General features: G+C 37.9%; 1 protein-coding gene across 1 annotated transcript in view; it reads right to left on the bottom strand.

The window, feature by feature from the left end:
- Nucleotides 1-16,414, bottom strand: part of LOC108265154 (alpha-2-macroglobulin-like protein 1) — a 36,807-nt gene extending 20,393 nt beyond the window's left edge. Inside the window, exons 1-21 of the mRNA XM_053680554.1 lie at nucleotides 16,293-16,414; nucleotides 14,052-14,232; nucleotides 13,530-13,686; nucleotides 13,324-13,376; nucleotides 12,940-12,960; nucleotides 12,496-12,664; nucleotides 11,931-12,015; nucleotides 11,527-11,653; nucleotides 11,064-11,178; nucleotides 9,816-9,925; nucleotides 8,832-8,924; nucleotides 6,257-6,313; nucleotides 5,436-5,666; nucleotides 5,065-5,128; nucleotides 4,687-4,835; nucleotides 2,841-2,990; nucleotides 2,533-2,700; nucleotides 1,506-1,575; nucleotides 1,291-1,423; nucleotides 990-1,215; nucleotides 286-412 (exon numbers count right to left, since the gene is read on the bottom strand). Coding sequence (XP_053536529.1) covers nucleotides 286-412; nucleotides 990-1,215; nucleotides 1,291-1,423; nucleotides 1,506-1,575; nucleotides 2,533-2,700; nucleotides 2,841-2,990; nucleotides 4,687-4,835; nucleotides 5,065-5,128; nucleotides 5,436-5,666; nucleotides 6,257-6,313; nucleotides 8,832-8,924; nucleotides 9,816-9,925; nucleotides 11,064-11,178; nucleotides 11,527-11,653; nucleotides 11,931-12,015; nucleotides 12,496-12,664; nucleotides 12,940-12,960; nucleotides 13,324-13,376; nucleotides 13,530-13,686; nucleotides 14,052-14,232; nucleotides 16,293-16,414 — 2,608 coding nt within the window. The remainder of the gene's footprint in view (nucleotides 1-285; nucleotides 413-989; nucleotides 1,216-1,290; nucleotides 1,424-1,505; nucleotides 1,576-2,532; nucleotides 2,701-2,840; nucleotides 2,991-4,686; nucleotides 4,836-5,064; nucleotides 5,129-5,435; nucleotides 5,667-6,256; nucleotides 6,314-8,831; nucleotides 8,925-9,815; nucleotides 9,926-11,063; nucleotides 11,179-11,526; nucleotides 11,654-11,930; nucleotides 12,016-12,495; nucleotides 12,665-12,939; nucleotides 12,961-13,323; nucleotides 13,377-13,529; nucleotides 13,687-14,051; nucleotides 14,233-16,292) is intronic.
- Between the last annotated feature and the right edge of the window lie 2,314 nt (nucleotides 16,415-18,728).

Below are 18,728 nucleotides of genomic sequence, written 5' to 3'. Positions count from 1 at the left end.
TCTAAGAAAAAAATTATGTTTGAAGTTACACTTTTATGAGTTCATAATATTTAATCTGCATTTTCCATTGGCGGTGAAGTGATGACCTTGTGATAATATAAAAGTCAGAAATTAGAATGTGTCTTATGTCTGGTTTTAATGTGCTGTTTGTAAATGTCAGGAGACAGCTGTGGAACAGAGCAGAAGCTATTTTAAACTATTTAATATTTAACTATATAATTTGAGAAGGTTTACATATCCATTTCAGCATTTTCTGTGAACTTTAAGTTGAAAGGTTTGACGTACCCAGAACCAGTGGTGTGATGGTCCAGGAGAAGGTCTGGCTCTCGTCAGCACACAGGCAGCTTGTGTAACGGCAATTTTCACACACTTGTGCTGAGAATTGATTTGAGCCAGCCAAAATCACGTTCACCTTTAACAGAGTTTTCATTCCATCAGCTATCGGAAAACTAACCATACTTTTTCCTCAGTTGATCCTTATTCAAAAAAAAAGTAGTGTGACACCAGATGACGCCACAGATGACATCAGAGAGTAATTTGCATATTCAGTGAATCGCACTGACTGGAATAAAACATGTTCTAAGGAGTAGGAGGTGTCCAGAAAATGTGCCAGTGGGATAAACAATGCTGAGCAGTGATTTGCTGTTGGCTTTACACACTGGTGGAGTCAAGTGAACTCTGCTGTCTCAGCTCATAACCAGCAACTGTGATGTGAGCTGGAGAGACATATCAAGTGCAGGACAGTAACTAATATGTGCTCAAAGATCTCTAGATTTGTCACCAGGTCCTTTTTTTTAAAAAAAAAAATAAAGTTTCTAAAGGGATCTAAAAAGTCACAAAATGTACTGCTAACGTTAATAAGTTGGCAAAACTATGTGTGAGGAATCCTTGTAGGAAATTAAAACCCATCTGAATGTCATTTTCTCTTAACACTCTGATGCCATATCTTTTTTTCAGAAAATATAACTAGAACAAACATGTCAGCTCACCATCATGCAGCTTTGGAGGTAGTTGAAGACGGTGGCTTTGAGCGTGAACACTTCTCCTCGGATGACGGAGCTCGGCATGGTGAGGCTCACAAAGAAAGGCTGGAAGGCAGTGAGCTGGGTTTTCGGTGCGACTCCGAACCCAACAGATGATGTACAAAATGCACCAGCCTGCCATGTAGTGATGGAGTCTGGAACCGTTTTAATAACGACAGTTGCTCCAGTCTGACTGTAGAGGAAAAAACACTGACTCAGTAACACAGCCTGAAGAAAGTGGAAACAAATTTCAATTAAACATGCACACCTGACTGAAACGAGATCCCAAATCCACGTCTCTGGGAAATATTTGCGGATTGTAACGACTGGTGCGACTGATCTAGTTGATGAACTCGAGTCAGCTGAAACATCGCTGGCAGCCATTTCTGGTGCACCCATGTCTACCTCTGTGGATGGAGCTATACAGTGATATAACATACACATATCATGTAAAAAAATAAATGACTGAAGAAAGCCACTCACTCCTCATAAACGGCAAACACTCAGAAGGTTTCTTGACTATGGCATTGGTGAGGATCTTGATTCCAACATCCTGAACAAAAACCGGGAATACAAAATTATTTTTGCATGTTGAAGATAAAAAATTACATTTCCATCTACATTTTTAATAATAGATTATGAGATTTTCACAATATTGTTTTATAGAATTACTACACATATAAGTCTACATGTATAAGCAAAACAGGAACAGAATTATGGGAAAAAGCAATACTCCATGTAATTTTTTCCAATTTATGTCTACCCATGAAGGTACTGCAAGGGGTATGATATTATACTGCAAATGATATTTGGAATCATCCACTATGAAATTTAGTACACTGCTAAATAAGTAATTAATAAAATATGTAATGCTGTAAACTAATTAATGATGGAGTGGTCAGGATTACGGTTACCAACCCGAAGTCTTTCTCTTATACCACAGCAATTTGTCAAAAATGACAGTTTTTAATTTAGTTTTAAAGTATTAAAATATGTCATACTGTTTATAGACCCATTTGTGAAACAAGTTAGTTCCTGTTCTCATTTACATTATAGCAGCTATGAAAAGTCATTCCCTCACCAGCCTCTGTTTTTTTCTCTCTCTTGAAATTAATAATAAATTGATGTATATGCAATAGTGTAAGTACAGCAGAGGTGCTGACTCCACCCCCACATCCTCCTCCCTCCCAACACATTTCTATTCCATTTTCCATTAGTCTTAGATAACATGGAGCATCCACCAATGGCCTTTGAAGGAGGGGTTCCTATAGAAATTATATCACATTACAATGACTGCATTAATATAAACCTGTGATTTGCAGCTGCACTAATGTCAGAACTGCTCTTATACAAAATTAATCAACATTTTCTGTCCAATCAGTATCCAAAATTCAACAGTACTGTGGTATAATGTAGAATACTGATTATCACTACATGCCTAATCACAACAAACAAAATATAAAGCACCTACACAAAGTTTATTATTTTTTAAAAATGAATGATGTCTTACTTTAAAGGTGTTGTACACATCAATTTTTCCATAGGCTGGTATATAAAATGGCTGTAGTTTTGCAAATATGCTAATGATGGGCAGGTTCTCCGAGCATTTGTTTGAATCCTCGTCATAGATGTTGTATGGATATCCTGATAATGTCTTCACAGGCAGCATGTTGAACACCTGGAATAATCGGGTGTGATGTAATTCTTCAAAAGGAGTGCCATTGTAATAATTGTTATAATTAACAACATTGCACCTATTGAAAACAAGTTATTATGTAAATGAGTAAACTGAAAGACATTTTGTTCGATTAAACACACAGAATCCGTGTTGAGCTCGTCCTCTGGTCGCAGCAATAACAGACTCTGATCGATGGCCCTCACTGAACACAGTGATCCTGGGGTGGCTCTCAGGATCAATGACACCTTAGCACCAGGAAGCTCAGACGATTGTGAGAAATTCAGAGACACCTGAAAGACCACAACAATGTAAGTAAGTAAGAAAGTAAATAAATAAATAAACTTCTGGACAATGCAAGAATTTGTCATTTATCGAAACCAACATACCAATATTTTATTCAGGTATTTTCAAGTTCAAGACTAAATGTAATACTTATTAAACTGTTGCTTCACAGAGCTGGCTTGTTGCTATGTTAAATGGAAAATCTAATGTTTATCAGTATCTTAATAATAATAACAATAATTAATAATTAATTAATAATAATAACAATACTGTGAATCCCTGTAAAATAACCACCTGAGAACACCATCCCCACTGTGAAGCATGGTGGTGGGAAACATAATGTTGTGAGGATGCCTTTTATTAGCATTTGGGGAATCCTAGAAGGAAATCTTGAGACTGGGGTGGAGGATCACCCTCCAGCAGGACAATGACTTTAAGCATACTGCTAAAGCTACACTGTGGTTCAAAATCATTTCATGTTTTCATGCAATCTGACAGTAAAGTTCCCAAATGAAAACATTTTTAATTCCAGATTGTAATGCTACAAAATGTGGAAGAGTTCAAGACAAGTAAATACTCATGCAAGACACTATTGGTGTAATAGGTGACTGGTCCAGAGGCAGATGGAACCCAAGTGCAGAGCCAACTGAAAACTGATGTGCACAAGGTGCTAACCAGGGTATCGGGAGTAGAGAAGTGGGGCTAGGCCTTTGAAAGAAAACTTAGGACATTGTTGAATGATAGTTGAGTAGCACTTTGAGGAACTCCTTACCCTATGAACATTTTTTCCTTCAGGTGGCAGTACCAGATATCTCTGGTCTGAGGTTAAAATGGCAGGTAGAATCCTTCATTCTTCAGTGGCAAGGCTAGAGATGATATTTTGTGAGATATGAATTGAAAGGAGTTGAAGGCTGGAAAAGGTTGCGGTCATTCAGTTAACATGCTCTTTAATGTTGCACGGGGATCTGGGTTGGTGCTCTTGGACTTGCAAACTGGGATGTGGTCACTATTTAAAAAAAAAAAAAAAAAAAAAAACTTGGATGAGGTGTTTTCCAATTATAGGGAAATCACACTCCTCAGCCTTTGAGGAAAGGTCCATGCCAGGGTTCCGGGGAGGATACTCCATCTTATAGTTGAACCTATAATCCAGGAGGAATTATGTAGTTTCCTCATAAGCCATGGACCAGCTCTTTACTCATGCACAGCTTTGGGAAAGGTAATGGTCATATGCTAATTCACGTTAAAGGTGTTTATGGATTTGGAGAAGGCCTATAATCATGTTCTTTGACAATCAGATTGGGTCAGCAGAAGCAGTGTTATGATCATTGTACTGGTCCATGTTGTTGAAGCAGAAGGTCAGTTTTTGGACATGGTCATCTTTTTACCAGTCAATCTACTTCCATATCCTCACCTATGGTCATGAGTTGTGGGAAGTGCCTGATTTCCAGGCCAGCAACCCTTCAGAGAAACCTTGATTCAGTGCCTGAAATGAGGTACCTCTGAAGGGTTGCTGGCCTTACTCTCTCTTAGCTTAAGGTGCTTAGCATTCTACTAGAGCCCCACACTAGGGCCACTGCTCTGTCTCTACTTTAAAAAAAATCTTTTATCCACATGTCTATTTGAAATTGGGTCATTTTATAACCCTTGGCATTGAAAGAGGCAAAAAAAAAAAGGGCTTGCAGCTTGCGAGGATTCATTTCTGACCTTGTTAGACAAACACAGCTGAATGGGGAAGTTCATGCTGTCTGCCACAGCCTCACCACTGGAAAGGATTGTGTACAGGACCACCTGAGCAACCGGGGACAACTTTAACATGTTCCTCAGTGACAGAGACAGTGTGCCTCTGATCTCCACTACAAAACAGATAAACATTCAAAGTTTAAGTGCATCAGCCACCAACACAGTGCCATTTAGGAGTTAATAATAATAATAGAACAAAATCAAATGAAAAAAGTAAACAAATATCCCAATTAGAATTTACGATATTTTAAAACAAAGTTTTCCAGCACTTACATTTGCAAAACTACATTGGTAGAAAAATTCATGGAGAGTTAATCTATGGATGGTGTTATGTTTACTAACCTCTTCCTGAGGGTATAGACACCAAAAGACGTCCCTGCTGAACCAAATGTCCTCTAGACGTCACCTACACATTAAAATTAAGATGCATGAATTGCAATGCATGAATTACAATTAAAATTTACGAAAAGGATTTTTGTCATTTTTAAAAGTTAGAACTACTTGGAAGGTCTAAATGAAAATCTGAAAACATACAAGGATTGAATATTTAAGCAAGTACAAGTGCTCAGTTCAGTTAGTACAGAAACAGTAGTTTCCAACACTGATGGTGAAAATTCCAACAAAGGCAAGCATCATACAATATATGCTGGAAATCCAATGAGTTACAAAGTTTCTTGTTTATAAATAAATGTTAGAGTGAAAGCCAAACGCACCATGTAGAAGAAGGATATATAGGGTCGTATGCGTGTTTCGTCACGTATCATGTACTCTGCTTCAATCACAGCATTTTTATCACAGCTGAAAGGCATTGAGCTGCTCCTCAATTTAATAAAACTCAGGCTCTTGGAGTAGAAAGGCTGAAGATAGAGGTAGGCTGTGGGGTAGTATGGTGTGAGCTGATTTGCCACATATACAACTGGTCTTTTAGTCATTTCATACTCTGCCTGTTTAAAAGAATAAATAGAAAAAATCAAAAAATAAAACACTGACATATTACATATTTTTAAACCATAGTGGTGCTGAATTCTCAATTTTGTAAAATCACATCCAATCATATTGGTTTATAAATTATTTAGCTGAAGGCACCAAATCATATTAGAAGCTAGCGAGAGAAATTATCTCAGAAAAATAGAGCGTTCACAGAATTTATTAGAGTTTCATTTCATTGGTTCATTTTATTAGTGGTCGCTTTCTGCCCAGTAGACATGTGCCACGCCTTACCAAGCACCCATGCTTTATGAATAAAAACAAAAAATTGCTAATCGTTGAGGCATCCTTAAAAAACACTATGTAAACAATACATCTCTATTGCAGTCTTAACTGCAAGCGGATGGTGACACCTCTCTCATTTCACATCAGAGTTCGCATTTGAAAAATATATTTTTTTAAAACTGAAAAGAAAAACAAAGACTCCACCCACCTGAAGAGAGACTTGCTGCATACCCCATTCTTGAGTTTCGAGGGAAAAGTTTGCAATGCCTTTGTCATTTGTAACCAGAGTCCACACTGAATTTTTAACATTACCATAACTTACAGTCAGAAACACTACTTTATTTATCATTGGACTGCCGTTTGGGCCGGTCACTTTAACCTAAAGAAAATGGACAGGAACATCAGTGCACAATGTCAGAAACAAAAACATCAAATCAATTAAGTTATCACAGACCTTGAATAAGCACAAAATACTGTTTATAATTACACAAGAGTTGGCACAATATTAAATATCTGACTAGAAAACGTCTGGGTTACGCATGTAACCCTGAGAAGGGAACGAGACGTTGCGTTTAGCATAACACTATGGGAGCGCCTCTCGCATGACCGGTATCTGAAGCTTGTGTAAAATCATGCCTATTTATAGGACTACCATGATCGGGTGATGTGGCAATTAAGCGCGTCGCGTGATATTAATATGGCACCTGTGAACCACGCCATCAGCCTCTATTATCTGAAGCGAAGATGCAATTCACAGGCCTGCCCTGGTATGACAAAGCAATGCAACATCTTCTCCCCTTCTCATGCGTAACCAAGACGTTCCCTTTCAAAGGGAAGTTTGACGTTGCGTTTAGCATAACACTATGGGAACGAGAATATCCACGCCGTCATACACAGGGTACGGCCTGTTCAAAAAGACCCAAGCCCGAGAGTCACTGCAAGACACTCGAGCCCGGGGTGGAATGAATATCCAGGCTGTAATAACAAATGAATGTCTGTGGCATAGTCCACCCTGCAGCAGCACGCACATCCTGTAAGGAAACCCCTTTGGTCTTTGCGGAGGCGACCACCCTAGAATGAGCCCTTATGCCCAGAGGCGTATGCCATGACTTTAAGGGCTCAAATGGGGCCCCTGACAGACCTTCCAGGACCACAGAACTCCAGGACTGTAGCTATTGAACAGTTCACTGGGTCTAGCTGATGTTCCTCACACCACAAGACAAAAAGCCACCACTTGAGTGCATACAATTTCCTTGTAGATGGTGCTATAGCATTTAACATTGTCTCTACAACCTCAGTTGTGAGACCAGAATCTATGAGCTGATGCCCCTCAGGCGCCAGACCCACAGTCTCCATAGTTCTGGCCGAGGGTGATGAATCAGCCCTCTGGCTTGAGACAGTAGATCCACTTTAAGGGCTCAAATGGGGCACCTGACAGACCTTCCAGGACCGGAGAAAGGTCCCAGGAAGGTATGCACGGCCTGCTGAAGGGCCTCAGCCGCCTGACACCATCCATAAACCTCGAAGTTAGAGGATGTTGCCCCACAAAGGCTCCATCAATTGGGCCGTGGCTGGCCAAAATGGTGGCCACGTAAACCCTGATTTCAGAAGGAGCACACCGCTGAGAACCGTTCTTGTAAGAACTCCAGGGTTGTAGCTATTGTGCAGTTCACTGGGTCTACAGTGGATCCCTGTGAATGGGAATCTCCCAAGGAGTGCCATCTAGCAGGGATACTATCTCTGAGAACTATATTCGAGCTGGCCAATAAGGTGCTACTAGCAGCAGACATAGACTGTCTTGGCGAACTCTCACTAGAAGTCAGAGTGATCGGGGGAAAGCGTACAGATGTGACCTTGGCCGCATGTGCACCATGGTGTCCAGTCCAAATTGTGCGGGAGGAGTGAGGGCAAACCACAGCGTCCCATGTGTTGTCTCCTCGGAGGCGAACACATGCAGTCCCGCTTGGGCAAACCTCGGCATATGGACTCCACCATTTGTGGATGGAGCCACCAATTCCTGGGCCTCAGCCCCTGCCTCAACAGGATGTCTGCCCCCATATTCCCAGAATGTACATTGCACTCACTGACAAACTTTCCTTTTGCCCAGAGTAGAATTAGTTGCGACTGCATACTTTTCTGAGGTTCAACCTGAGCCCCAAGCTCTTCATGTGGGTGAGACAACATCTTGATGTTGAACCGCCAGTTCCCTGGATCGTGCTAGAATTAACCAGTGGTCCAGGTAGTTTAGGACATGGATGTCCTGCAGTCACAATTGAGCCAGAGTGACATCCATGCACTTTGTGAAGGTGCAAGGGGATAAAGCTAGCAATATTTCTATGTAGAAATATGTCCCTTTTAGATCTATCGTCACAAACCAGTCCCCAAACTGAATCTGTGGAACGATAAGTTTGGGCGTCAGCATCTTAAACCTGTATGCCCGAAGAGTACAGTCCAGATGGTGCAGATCTAAAATTGGCCACATACCTCTCTATTTATTGCAGAATAGGAAATAACGGCTGTAAAAACCTCCCTCCCTCAGGGAATGGGGTTCTATGGCCCCTTTGTTCACGAGGGATCTTACTTCCTGTGCTAACATTGGGCTCTGGTCTGTGCTGACTACTGTGGTGAGCACACCTCTGACCCGGGGGGGGGGTCGAGCTCTAAACTGGACCCGGTAACCTTTTTCTACGGTAGACAGAGCCCATGGAGACACATTTGGCAGTAGTTTCCATGCTGTCAGATGATCTTTTAATGTTGTTAACTATTCCACATTCTATTGGAGGGAAAGCATCAGATTTTCATTGCCCTGTGACAGCTCGCTGACCAGAGAACACTTGGGACACCCTTGGCTAGGGAAGGCCCTACAGTGGCACTAGGGGTTAACTGGCTTAACTAACTTGTTTCCGGCTCTTCTTCCGTATCCATAAGAGATCCCCCTCACCTGAGGCAGCTTGCTGCCTCTGCAGCAGCCAGCCCAGATCCATGAGGCTCTGAAACCCAACTCACTTCGGTTTCCAAGAAGAGTGTGAGTTGCGAGCAGAGCTGCCTGATATAGGCGTTACCATGTGCAGCCTCTCGAGGCGGTCATCGCAGGCTCCATCCCCTAGACACTTCACCGAGAAAGTGTGCACTATTCCCCGTGATGAAATGGGAGCAAGCCGTAACACAGTTCTTGAATTCTCTCACTCATACTTTTCTCTCTCACTCATTCCTTTATTTTTCTTCTTTTTTTTTAAAGGGATAGAAAAGTCGAGATATTTTGAGAAAAGATATAGATGAAATGAAGCGTATTTTTGCTTCTTTACCCAAACAACCGACCTGCTGTCTTTTGCTGAAGATAATAAGGCTGATGATGCGGTTCAGAGGTGCCATATTTATTTATGCGATTAATTGCCACATCACCTGATCATGGCAGACCTATAAATAGGCATGATTTTACACAAGCTTCAGATGCCGGTCGTGTGCGAGAGGTGCTCCCATAGTGTTTTGCTAAATGCAACATCGAAGTTCCCTTTGAAAGGGAACTTATTTTATGTTATGGATTTAATTACAAAGTAACACAGTTTGCTGGATGTTTATAATTAGTTTAGTCAACAATTAATTTGCATTACACAGTAAAACAGTTATCCAAACATTAGCTAAACTGATATTGAATTTAGGCACTGGTATTAATTACACTAGATAGCATTTATAGCATAGATTTTTCTGAACAAAACACAATATTTTGCCAAAAAATTGTACACTTGCTTGGCTTATTACACTTCCATGTAATAACAGATAGCTAGAGGCATTCATGTTAGCTCGGTGCCTTTATTAATGTTTAACAAAGAAGCCAATTAACAAAAAGTACAATAATTTTTAAAGGTCAATAATGAAATTACCTGTCCTTCATACGTCATTCCGAGCTTAAACATAGTTGGTGAATTCTCAAATGAAATTGACACGATATTAGATGATATAACAGAGCTGCCTGAACCAGTCAGAGTCACATCTACAGGGTAAACACAGAGTTAAAATGATGTAAATAACCCAACCCATAGTCTTTTCACATTCTGCTTTCTGTCAGCACAAAATACTCTGGAAGTTTGTTTTTCCCCCAGACAGATTTCTTGTATGTACAATGAAACTTATCCAAAACCTTGGCCACTCTGTGTCTGTAATATATTCAATCCCAATTCCAAAAAAAACATAGCAAATGTTTAAATTGGTTAAATGTACCATTTTAGGGAAAAAAAATAAGGTAATTTTTCATTTGATGGCCGCAGCACGTTTCAAAAAAGTTGGGACAGGGCAACAAAAGGCTGGAAAATAAGTGTTCCAAAAGACCTGGGGGGCGGGGGGGGGGGGGGGGGGGGGAGCATTTTGTAACTGATTAGGTTAATTGACAACAGGTCAGTAACATGATTGGGTATAAAAAGAGCATCTAAGAGAGGCAGAGTCTCTCTGAAGTAAAGGTAGGATGGAGTCTGGATGGAAGCATATGTTACTTTAAAACCTGTACATATTTTTAGGGCCCCAAAATCACAGGCATGCAATATTGATTTTCACCCTTGTCTCTTGTGCACAGAGATTTCTTCAGAATCTCAGAACCTTTGGATGGTATTAAGTACTGTAGAAGATGGGATATTCATAGTCTTCACAATTTTACATTGAGGCACATTGTTCCGAAATTGTTCCACAAATTGTAGACGCAGTTTTTCACAGATTGGTGAACCTCTTCCCATCTTTACTTATGAAAGACTAAGATACACTTTTTATACCCAATCACGTTACTGACCAGTTAATCAATTAATCTCCGGCTGTATCTTTTTAGTAACTCTTACTTGTCCAGACATTTGCTGCCCCGTCCCAACTTTTTTGAGACGTGTTGCGGCCATCAACTCTGCACACATAGGGTCAGTGAGGGAATCTAACCCTTAACCCTGGAGGTATGAGGCATGCACGCTAACCACTAAGCCACCATGCCCCCTCCTAAATGTTAATAATAATAATAATAATAATAATAATAATAATAATAATAATAATAATAATAATAATAATAAAAAATAATAATAACAATATAAACTTTAAATCTTAAATAGTATACTGAAGGCATTTTTACAAGAGGCTTGATTTTAGGAATATCTTACCAGTGCCATATTCTTCCACTTCACACTGAACATTGATTACACGTTGATAGCGTGAATCAGTTAAAGCATATTCATTCAGATTTAAGACAATTTCTCCACAGCCTGTCCTGTCAGTCTAAAGCAAAAAATAAATAGTAAATAATAGTAAATACATCCTTATTTAATAATACCTTTTTCATAGTAGTTTTAATACTGGTGCATGCACTGTTTAGTTCATTATTTAAGATGAACAAACCATGAACTTCAGCATGATAACGCCATCAGTAACATTAACTAACACTTGTATTACATACATCCAAATTCTGTCCAAAAGTGAATGAAATGGTTTATAATGAAGGTAATGCAAAAGTTAGCGTTGGAAAAATTTGCAAACAAAATTGTTTTGATTCAGAAGAGCAACTAAGGAGGCGTTATTGTTTCATGTATGAGCATATTCTGTTAGTTTCAGAGTAAGATGATTAACCTTGAATATATAGTCCTTGCAGATGTCTGGTAGGGTTGTGCTTCCTCGTCGGATCCAGAAGTATCTGTAGCTGTTATGGCAGACTTTGGCCTTCACCGTCCCATTCACCGGCTTCCCGTATGTATATCTGCAGAGAATTGAGAAAAAAGTATAATAACATAAAATTTAAATGTGTCATTTATGTCATAAATGACACATTTTGAAAAAAAAAATGTAAATGAAGCAATAGTAAAAATAATGTTTCCAACATAAATGTTTGAACTTTTCTGTTCATTTCTTCCAATAATTTCCTAATTTTGTAAGTCAGACTTCCAGTATGGACATCATGTTGGGTATGTTACAATTGTATTGTTAAAAAAAAAAATCATTAAGAGAAAGAACATTACTGAGTACTGAACACTCACTTAGCACACACTTTCAGCGTAGCCTGTGTGTCCAGGATGGTTATGACTGGAGGAAGTTGGACCGTCACTTCAAACGTGGGCAGAACTAAAAGAGACAATAAACGCAGTGCTAAAATACAGCTGCTAATATGAATTGTGTTGTTTAGTCGGTGATAATTTAATTTACTCTATTCTCATTTACTTCTATTACTGTGTTCAAAACAGTCATCAGATTTGACAAGGATTATTTCTAGAACCCAGTCGTATGTCTCTAAATGTTTTACATGGAGCTTTATAACAGATTTATTGTACAATCTAGAAAAATGCAGTCACAGGCCAAATTGACCGTCCAAACACGCTCCTGGCTTTCACATCATTAATGTTTTTATATTTTAGACTGTTAATTGAAATAATTCATTATAAAGATTTGTATTATGCATAAAAGTTTTCACTGTTTTTTATGTTTTATTCAACCATACAGTAAACCTCATCCACATAGATTTTCTATATTTTTATTACCATCATAAAAATAAAGATTAGATATATTTGTATTCTAAGGACACTTATAAGATAAACTGAGCCTGACCGTAGTCCTTGACTTCAAAGGATTGTTTGATCGCTTCATTTTTCTGGCTCCGGACAGTGATGACATAAAATCCTTTTGTGGCCTCAGAGTTCAAGGGATATGACAGATCCACAAAACTGCCGTACGAGGGCACGTTCAGCCACTGACCAATGCGGTTCGAATTTGGGTCCTGAAATAAAATAAAAACAAAATACACTGCTCTTAGATCTCAGTCCAGAAAAGTGCCACAAATAAGGTCATGAGCTCAAAAACATCCATTAAAGAGAATAACATGTTCAGTTTTTCCCCAACAAACTTATAATGAAAGCATCATCAGAATAATAGTTATAAGAGTTCTAATGCAAAAGCCTGTAAATGCACTTATTATTGTTTTAAAGACATAGTAAGTCATAAATACGCAAAGTGCCCAGTTAATAAGTGTTGAATCTTTCACACATCACGTACCTGCACTTCTATTGTTGGAAACTGAAACAATAAGAAAAGATAAAAGCAGGTTAAACATACAATGAGAGTATTTTTTAGTAATACATTTGATGAATCCTGTGATTTTCAAGTTCAGCAGTAGCTTAGACTTAGGTTTGGACTTCGATATTTTTTACTTAATACTTTAGGAAAACAAACTTATTCACCTTAATTTATTAAACTTAATATTGAGCAACCATAAAACTAATTACTAATTAAAACTAATTAATACCATGTTTAATTTAAAACTGTTAGATTAATGCTTACAAAGCAAGACAGATATAACAGTTGATGAATATGATTTTTGTTGAAAGTCCTACTGTATAATTTTGTAGTATTTTAGAGAAATGGTAAAAGTTGTCGTACCGTCTGATTGTAGGTGAGGAAATTGGAATCCAGAGAGACGATGCGGAACATCACTACAGAGAATAAAAGATAATATCTATAATGTTGTTGCATTCTGAAAATGATTTGATTTTAAAACAGGGTTAAATAATTTAAGGGCGGCTCTGGGGCAGGAACCTAGGAAAACAGAGGGCAGGAAGTGTGAAAATCCGTGTAGAGAGTGTTACCAGTTTGTCCTGGTTTGTAGATGGGTTTATCCGTCTGAATGATAATCAGAGAAGTCGGAGGTTTGATGAGGATCTTTGTTGTCTTGTTCAGGAATGTGCTTTCTCCATTTATCTGAATGTCAATAGACGCTACTGATTCCACGCTTACGACAGGAACCTGTTAATAACAAAATGGCGAAATCATAACACATAGCAACTTTAGAAAACATTACACTATTACTTATTTATATCCATTTTTTTTAAATATTATACAGCAAACCAGGCTTTACATTGCAAAAACATTACTGTTAATATTTATAGCTTATTTATTTATTTATTTGTCCTATTACATTTCCATTAAAATCAACTTGAATATTCTTTAAATCAGAGGTGTTTTTCTGATTCTTCATCTGTTAATTAACAAACCTGAACTCATGTAAACATATTTAGAGGATCAATGGGAAATGGGAAACATTTAGACTCATCAATGGAGATAAGAATCCCTGCCTGTGAGGTGAGAAATGTTTTAAGATGGCGTCTGACCTGGAACGGGATACAGCGGTAGTATTCTTGTTTAATAGATTTTTCCTTCAGAAGTACCACTCTGTTGCCATTAAGCTCCAGGTTCACTTCCAGTGAGACTTCTTTATAGGGGTTCACCGTGATACATACCGTCTCTGTGGTGCCCCCTACAGCCTGGGAGGTCACCGCCAAGAGGTAAAAGCTATTGACCAAAAAAAAGGGAAAATAGTTTTATTAGTTCCTACTTAGCGATGCTCTGTCCTTTTGATGTTGACCATCTCTACAGTTTGTAGCAGCAACTGCACTCTATAAGCATATATAATATATAATAATATTACTGATAGCATATTTTGCACTGGACCACAGCAGTGACAGCATGTTAATCAAAGTGGCCTTTACACCAGACAGCATGTGAAGTCCTTATTTAAAATAAAAAAGTGTATTTTTGCACGACAATGCTGGAGGTTCTAGCTAGAAACATTACAAAATAAAATGTCCATGCTATAATTTCCATGAATCCTAATAATCTAAACAGCACATGGGTTATTTTTAAGTGTGTACCCCACAACAGCAGTTACATATCCTAAAATCCTCATATCTCTACTAATACCTGCTTTTGTGGTTTTTTCTTTTTTTCTTTTTTTTTTTAAATGGTGGTGGTGGAGGGTCTGCTAGTTGTTCTTTGTGATAGATATTCACAAAGTACAGGAGTGAGACAGGAGTATCAGGAGTGATATTCACAAAGTACAAAGTAGATGGACTTTGTGATAATTATTTGCACATATTTTTAAACATCCCTCACTTAAGCATTTTAAGCCTCATTGAATCCCTGCATCACTAATTCAGAATATCTCAAATGTAAACATTTTATAATGTTATGGTACCTGGTTGGAGGCAGACGGGGACTGCTGCTTGGAAAAAGTAAAAAAAAAAACTCCAAAAAGAACTTGAGAAAAGCCCATCCTGGAACAGTTTACCTATTTTCCTCACTTAAGGAATAGTCTTGGATAAACCTTTGTATAGAGATATAATTATGAGGTTTATTTTTTCATTTGTTTAATTTGATAGAGTTGACCAATTCTCCATCAGCCTCTTCAACAAACCTCAGTTTATTACTTTATGTTATGAGCCCTTCATTCATTCGAGCTATTTTGAGGAAATCCCATCCATACAGTATCAACAACCATATTAGTTCCACTATAAAACTCTTCATATTAAATCTGCAAGGCTCTCAGAGAAAATCAGAAAAAATATATTAAGATCTTACGTGTCTGTGGTGGTGATCTGTGCTATGATGCTTGGAAAAAGCAAAAAAACTCCAAAAAGAACTTGAGAAAAGCCCATCCTGGAACAAAATCAGACACGATCAGACCGAATATGATGATCTGAGATCACTCATGGTATTTATTGACCTCTGCCCCTCCCGAAAATGTCTATAGTGGGGTTAGATGCTTGCTGCTATCACCACACTCCTCTTTCGCTTCTCCTGACCTTGCCCTGTATGTTACGCTGACATGCCTCATCTTATCAGTCTAGACCTCAATAACACTGGCATTTCTATTGTTTTTATTCTCTTAAATAAAACACCATCCGATAAAAAGAAGTGATGTCCTCGCATCTGAACATACAACACAGAACACTGGAATGATTTTTTATTCTTATAACACAGGAATTATTTTCTTACTCAAACAGTTCATCCAGCACTACACTACACAATTTAGCTGAAGTCCTAGCCAGGGGACATATTTGGACCTGTAGCGGACATGTAGATTGGCAGCCTCACAGCTCCAGAGTCCTCAGTTTGACCCTGAGCTCAGGTTACTTTCTGTACAGAGTTTCACATGTTCTCTTCCTGTTGGTCTGGGTTTCCTCCAGGTTCTCTGGTTTCCTCCACCCCAAAAAAACTTGTCAATAAATGGATTGGTGGCTCTACATTCCTCCTAGGTGTGAATGAGTGTGTTAATTTAATATGTGTGTTTGTATCCAGAACCTGTAAAACATAGCACACCTGCATTTTATATGGGTCCAGCACCTCTGCAGCTGGATGTAGAGTCTCCCACAGAAATATTATCAAAACAAATAGTTTCAGTTTTTAATTCACTAAATGTAAAAAAAAAAAAAATGCTCACATACTGCTGATAGTCAAAGCTTCTTTCACATAATGTAATCATTTCAAGTTCAAAGGTCACCTAAATTCGTTGTCACAAAGTTAAGCCCATACTGATCTCGAATGGAGCATGAGCAGGGTTTCTCCATGCTCACACCATCTCTTCTCTGATGTTTTTGAACATTGTGCGTCCACCGCTTACAAAGTTCAATCCCAAGCCATTTGTGCGCTCTTGGATACGTAAGGGACACAGGGAAGAGTAGGAGGACACTGACATGACGGCTTTGTGGAATATTTTGTCTTAGATAAAATGATTTTTTCTTGATTATGCAGTGCAGTAAACACTAAAAACAGTAAAAATGTTTATTGTAAATACGCTTACTGTATGAAACGTAGCTGTGGGTAAGTGTGTTTTGTAGTTAACTTGGGTGGCAGCACGTAAGCTGACATAATGTGCAACCCATAAATGTTTCCCTTTGTACTGAGAACACTCATTGCTAATAAGTTCATTATGCTATTACGCCGCTATACATAATAGCATATATATATATATATATATATATATATATATATATATATATATATATATATATATATATATATATATATATATATATATATATATTCCAATAAAAGCCATCAAAACTCTGGAATAACACAAATGGAACTATGGGGATTATGTTGTAATTAAAAATCCAGAATAAATCAAATTCTTTAATATTTTAGTATCTTCAAAGTACACCCCCTTTTTGCCTAGAATTTCCATAAATGTATTCTTGGCATTTTCTCAGCCGATTTCTTGAGGAATTTCCCTGAGATTCTTTTTAAACAGTATTTTTGGAGTTCCCACCTATGCTGGACACTTATCGGCTGCTTTTCTGAATATTTCGCTCTGAGTCGTCCGTTTAAACAAATATTTTTTTTGTAAATAAAATGTTAGGTTTCTAATGAAAGAGATAAAAATATTGGCACAATTATATTTTTGTGTACAACTCTATATCTATATATAATGTCTTATATATATATATATATATATATATATATATATATATATATATATATATATATATATATATATATTAATAGAAAGTTGTGCTTCCCCTATTTTAATAACCACCAGTCAGCCACTGATTCCCAGTAATTAAGTTAATTTAGTGTGTAAATCTATCTTCAGTCACAGTGTGCAGAGCAGAAATGTAAATCATTAAAGATATAAACAGATAGGAAGTTCTTGTCAGATTGACGGTCATCATGTTCCTTTTGTTATGACAAACATTCCTTGAAAACAAGTTGAACAGATAGAGAGCAGGAGAAAGAGAGAGAGACAGAGACACTACAATTTATTTTCTTATACAAACACATTTTGCTACTGTGTATTTAATTCTGCTTCTTACGAGTGCTTGATTTTCACATTACAGTTTTTCTCCATTGCATGCACACTGAAACCGGAACAATAAGCAAAATGTCTATATTCATCTTAAAATAATGATGCATTTCCCAGAAATATACTGTTTGTGTCTTTTCATTGATGTTCAGAGATGGGTGTAAAGCCTCTGGTATACAAATATGAATTTTGGTTCTGACTGGTATTGGACAAGAACTTATAATATATATCTTATAACTATAATCACAATCCAATGACATATAAAGCTGCTGTTTCTGCTGAAAATGCCTCTTGATTTGAACTTCAATGCTTCTGTTGTTATGATAGTGCCCTAAAATCCCTCTCAAACCTCTTAAAAGGAAAGCACTAAAATGCATTGACAGGTCCATAAGCTAAAATATAATCTTTTAAATGTAAATGCAGATGCATATTGATGAGCAGTTCAGTGACCCATAGAGATGAACATAATTGGACAAAAATCTTTACAGATACCCGTCAGCTATTTCTAGTCTGTCAATGTCTGTCTGGCTCTTGAGGATATGATAATGCATGTGTGTATAAAGTCAAACCACATTTCATAATATCTGCTGTCAATCAGTCCCTTCAACCCAAGGAGAGAAACAATGGTTGTCCAGTTTTTTCCATTAGTGAGCAGGAAATCCATGGATTCCAGAGGTAATTTTTTCAGGGAATCCTTGCCATATCCTGAGGCACCTTTACAACAAGTAGCTTGTTGAAATTCAAGCACATTTATCAACATGTGGTGCTATTAATGACCCAAAAATAGTTGACATTGTCATTTCTGACCACTATTGTGTCTTCTTTGAAATTTCAGCATGTACTAACACTGTGAGTGATAAGAGGACTGTCACTAAGCGTTATCTCACTGCTGATATAGCTACGACCTTCATGGAGCTCATATCATCTCTCCGGCCTCTTTCACTTCCTTCATCAGACACTCTAGTGGAGAGCTTTAATGTCAGGATGACCAAATGTATTAACTCTGTTGCACCCTTATAAAAAACAAACTGTCTCTGGGATAATTAAAGCTGCCCCTTGGAGAAATAGTAGCTCCATTGTAAGACTAAAAAGAGACTGCAGAGGAGCAGAATGGCAGTGGAAGCACAAAAAAGCTAATAGTTCACCAAGCTATCTATAAAAACTTGAAAATACTTAATAACGAAATGGGGTCTTCTAGAAAATTGTA

The sequence above is a fragment of the Ictalurus punctatus genome, chromosome 5 (genome assembly GCF_001660625.3).
Source record: "Ictalurus punctatus breed USDA103 chromosome 5, Coco_2.0, whole genome shotgun sequence".
Lineage (NCBI taxonomy): Eukaryota > Metazoa > Chordata > Actinopteri > Siluriformes > Ictaluridae > Ictalurus > Ictalurus punctatus.
The sequence above is the reverse complement of the archived record's forward strand: the minus strand, read 5'-3'. Positions and strand labels throughout refer to the sequence as shown.